Source organism: Antedon mediterranea, chromosome 5, assembly GCF_964355755.1.
Source record: "Antedon mediterranea chromosome 5, ecAntMedi1.1, whole genome shotgun sequence".
Lineage (NCBI taxonomy): Eukaryota > Metazoa > Echinodermata > Crinoidea > Comatulida > Antedonidae > Antedon > Antedon mediterranea.
In genome coordinates this window covers 14,665,133-14,669,986 of record NC_092674.1, presented here as the reverse complement: position 1 = coordinate 14,669,986, position 4,854 = coordinate 14,665,133, and the positions used below count along the sequence as shown (strand labels likewise).

Below are 4,854 nucleotides of genomic sequence, written 5' to 3'. Positions count from 1 at the left end.
TTGAATCAAACGGCAGCCATGTATTAATTGATTTGTGTACCAAAATAGTGTAGGCCTATGTATTTTAACAAATTTGTGGCCAATTTTCAGTAGTATTCTAAGAAATCAGGATTTTCTTTAATGATTCTTTCCTTTAATAGTAACATCGACATTTGTTTGAACCAAATATTAAGTTGTTTCCCATGACTTGTGACCCACCTATTCCAGTTCCATGTAATTTACATGGCAGATGCAATAAACATCGTTGGTAGGTCTCGAAAAGTCCATCCAGTGTAAAAACACTGAACCAAGCATAATAGGATGCAAATTTGTTGTTTTCCTGTAAATGTTGATGTGGTGATAGACTGTTGTAGCATGGAGTAAAGAATAAGAGGAGACACAACTTGAATAGTTCAGTCAGTTCATCGTGTTTACCGCTTCCTTAAGGCTATGCTTGTAATGACTATTTAATAGGTACTAAACACTGCCGTTACGTAACCCAATTAGCAAAGATTACAATGTTTACTGCCCGCGGTCAATTTTGGTGTAAAGTACACATGCGTATTAGGTCGTGTTAGGACGTCACAATACTCTTGCTAGGCGATGTGCGTTCAAGCGTGAAAGGTGTGCTATACTGTGTGATGGTGTACTGAACTTATATTCCGATCTTGTTTATTTTATAAAAAAGCAGCGCCATTCTACTGGATAACTTTTTATTAACAAATAAATAATACGAGTTTTATGCGGCACCTATTAAGGAATTATATTTATACGGTTTTACTGTGTATTAATGTTGGTAATTTCTCTCCAGACAACTTATTATAATGATGGATTAATGAGTTTCATAAAGACGTATTTTTTCCTTGACCAAATAATAAAAATAATTTTTTACTCCATGGTTTTTAGGGCCTAAGCCTACGAGGATAAATTTAGGCCTAAATATTAGAGTACGATCGTTGTAGATTAATCCTAATCTTGGTTGTATTTTATATGTTTTCAAAAATAAAAAAATACTTATAAATACGGTCTTGTTTATATTGCAATGCAATGTAAAGTACCGTATTCATGATCGTAAAGGCTGAAATGGTGTATAGTCTATAGCTTTTGTTCTCTATAATAACAATTTATATCTAATTGTCTGTAAGCGCTAAGGTGTCAAATACAGTTTATATGCGTCCAAGATGTTATAAATAATGCAGGTAGGCCTAGTATATAGTATACTGCAATCAGTTCAATCCAACATTCATCAAAATGACGCGTCCTAAGAAAACTGCACAAGACGACTTTTACTACGAGTCCGACTTTTCCGATTTAGATTTTGAATTAGAAGATTTAAGCTTTAATTCCGGTGACGAAGATGTGACAGACGAGTTTAATTGTGTTTGTAAAGAAAAAGATGATGCAGAAATGATAGGGTGCGAAAATCCCAAATGTTTGAAATGGTACCATTTTCGTTGCGTTGGAGTAACACAAGACTCTCTACCGAAGGGCCAATGGAAATGTTACGTTTGCACCGAATCCGCCATTTCTACAGATAATTTGCACACCCAAAAACTAAAGAAAGGTAAGCTTTTATGATTGTAAAAAAGTAATGAATTCAACTACAATATTCTGTTTAGCAGACATATACAAAACTCTTCAAATGTTGATATAAAACTATTAATTAGGCTTATATATTTTATTTGGATTGCCTTTTATTTTACGTGTAAATGAAATCAGTCATACAACTACTACTACTACAACTAATAAAACGACAACAAATATATCAAAAATTTAAAAAAAAAAGTGTATTTAAGATTAATTTTAATGGCTAAAAACGTCTAGCATAATAAATGGGGTGGGAAAACATAAGTGGGATATAAGTTTAAGCATGCCGATTTCCACTAATGTTTTGTGAAGCCTATAATTTATTTGTATTTACATTTATTTAGGTAAAATGAAACGCCCCGAAAACGTGTATAGCGGGGACGAGGCATTGGAGTTTGCCAACGAAAATTTACGAACGTCTGTATTGTCAATCAAATCGCATCCGATGTTCAGTGGCTCGTTTCCTAACGCCGAAATAGCGCAAGAAATAGCGGCACAGATCTTAACAGGTAATATGTCAACATTTACAGAATTCGCTCGGAAAACAACAAGAAAGTTGTGGACTGTGGTTACCAGCGGTGACAATACATTTTTAGGACCAGAAGCTAATGAATGCATGTTCAGGGAATTGAATTCACTTATATCTAAGGATGAAGACATTTTTCAACATTGGAAAACATTATGTGGCAGAAAATGTAGAGTATCAGATATACTTTACAGTTATGTGATGAGGACAATGTACGCCAATATTGTGGCTGAACGGAACCGAGTCGAGAAACCGACAGAAACGGATAACCAGGATGAAGATCTACTGACTTCCAAAGACGAACAAGTTATACGGTATGTTGCTGGCTACATTCCATTCGCGTTGATTAAACGGTTTAAAGGCACTAAAGCCTCTTCTCTCTGCCATATGCTCTCATCGTGGAAGGAAGGGAAACCGAAGGAAGGAGTTGAACCTGACGGCGATAACTTCTATACGTATTCAAAAAAATGGATTGACAAGCAAAGTAGAGGGGGACTGTTTAAAGTCAACCATAATGTTTATATCTTCTTTAGGAGGGTAGAAGTTTTGACTAGACGAGTACTACATGTTTCGAAAATATTAACATTCAAATCATTAAGCATGAGTGACGAGATAATAAATATTGTTATTAACGACGCTATGATACAACAGTTGTGGTGCGCACTTGTCGACGGAAAGCTCCACGGTGCACCCAGTACACACTTCCTGACGACGGTGATAAAATACTTTGTTAAAATCCGTTGTACTGCGTTTGTCCGAGTAAACATGTTGATACTAAGAAAAAAAGAAGAAACAAAAACAAATAAGTCAGAAAAGCCTCTTAGAAAAAGACTACCTAAAAAGACAAATACAAAGAAATGAAATTAATACGCACAATGATTTTACATCATACTAATAACAATTGAATATAGCATGACATAAATTAGCCAATGTATATTTGGTTTTTCCTTGGCGATAAAATGTTTTCATGTTTTTTTATATATTTTAATATTAGGCTATGATGATGATGTTTTTTTTTATTTACCAGTTTAATAAAATAAGTACGATGTTATTAGTCTTACTTTACTTCTTTTTCTTGGCCAAAGGTGTTCCATCAAGCAAGTTAGAGACTGATTCACCCTCTCTTCTTGTATTTCCTCTTTTTGCAGCTTTGATGCAACGTCCAGTAGCATGTAAAATTAAATAATTGTTGGAGAACTGGGTGATATCTGGATTTGTATTTTGCCCTCCAGCACTGCGTTGTTTAGAAAAATACTGTTCTAACGGATCCTGGTTGAACTTACGACTCAAAATAAATTCTACTCCCGGTATTTCAAGCAACAACTTAGTGAGCTCAACAAACGATTTCACTGTTGTTGTATATAATAAATTATAATGCAAAGTAAGGGCTCTAAACACAGCGTGTACAACTGAACATTTATTCAGAAGAGAGAGAACAATTATGGCACGCCAAAGGCGTCGTTACAACATGCATATATAACACATCCTCCCTACCATTTTAAGAATAGTAAAGACTAGATTCTAGAGTTCTGTACTGTTCTGTAATCATTCGTAATTATAATGTTTCAATCAAAGTTTTCTGTATAATATCTTTCAATGCAATAATGAATAATAAAGTTCAACTAAAATCAACTTCTTGTTTCATGTCTATTTACAAGTCTAGTCTCTTTGGTGGGCGAATATTATTTCTTTTTGGATATCGACGTATGGGTGCAGTTTCTTGTGTAAGAGATGCGCTGCCAGTTGTAACAGGTGTGTCGGCGTTAACATTTCGAGTAAGGTTATCTGATTGTGGAGCGTCTGTTGGATTTAGTATTTCTGGAACATGGTCATCCTGGGTGAATATTTCTGTAGGAGTGACATTCACCATAGTTGGGTGTAGTTGATCAGCATGACGCCTCCATACTGTTCCAAGTCCTGTGTCAACTGTGTAAGATAGTGGACCAGTTTTTCCTTGTATTTGAGCTGGTATCCATTTCTGGTTTGTGTTACGATAATCACGGACCATTACTGATTGTCCGGGTTGAAACTCTCGGATACTGGTTCCACAATGTTTTGCAAACTTCATACGATCTTGACCTTTCAAGACAGTAGCTGTTAGATCCGGTTTCAAAAGATCCAAACGCGTTCGTAGATTGCGTCCGTAGAGTAATTTTGCAGGTGTTTCCTTGGTAAGTGTATGAGGAGTTGTTCTGTACTTAAACAGAAATGTACTCAGATGTTGCTGTAATGAACAACAACTGTTTCCTCTTGCTTGCTTAATGGCCAATTTAAACGTTTGCACAAATCTCTCTGCTAGGCCATTTGTTCTGGGGTGATATGGGGATGATGTGGTATGTCGAATACCATTTGCTTTCATGAAATCTGTAAATTCCTCCGACTTAAATTGAGGACCGTTGTCCGATACAATTTGTCTGGGAATACCATATTGGCTAAACATAATTCGCAATTTCTCAATAGTCAGTTGTGCTGTAGTAGATCTCATTGGATAAACTTCTGGCCATTTGCTATGGGCGTCAACAACAATTAAAAACATAGAGTTCATGAATGGCCCTGCAAAATCTATATGTAAGCGATCCCATGGGGCAGATGGCCACTCCCAAGGGTGTACTGGTGCGGATTTTGGCATTTTGCTTGTTTGCTGGCAACCGATACAAGATTTACAAACTTGTTCAATTTCGCAATCAATGTTAGGCCACCAGATGTAAGAGCGAGCTAAGTTTTTCATCTTAACAATCCCAATGTGTCCATCATGTATTTCA

The 4,854-nt window shown here is 35.9% G+C and overlaps 1 protein-coding gene across 1 annotated transcript; it reads left to right on the top strand.

The window, feature by feature from the left end:
• The first annotated feature begins 356 nt into the window (after nucleotides 1-356).
• On the top strand, nucleotides 357-3,002 carry LOC140049395 (uncharacterized). Its single transcript, XM_072094270.1, has 2 exons — nucleotides 357-1,543; nucleotides 1,911-3,002. The coding sequence occupies exons 1-2, from the start codon at nucleotides 1,231-1,233 to the stop codon at nucleotides 2,951-2,953; spliced, it is 1,356 nt and encodes a 451-aa protein (XP_071950371.1). The 5' UTR covers nucleotides 357-1,230; the 3' UTR covers nucleotides 2,954-3,002.
• Nucleotides 3,003-4,854: the final 1,852 nt, after the last annotated feature.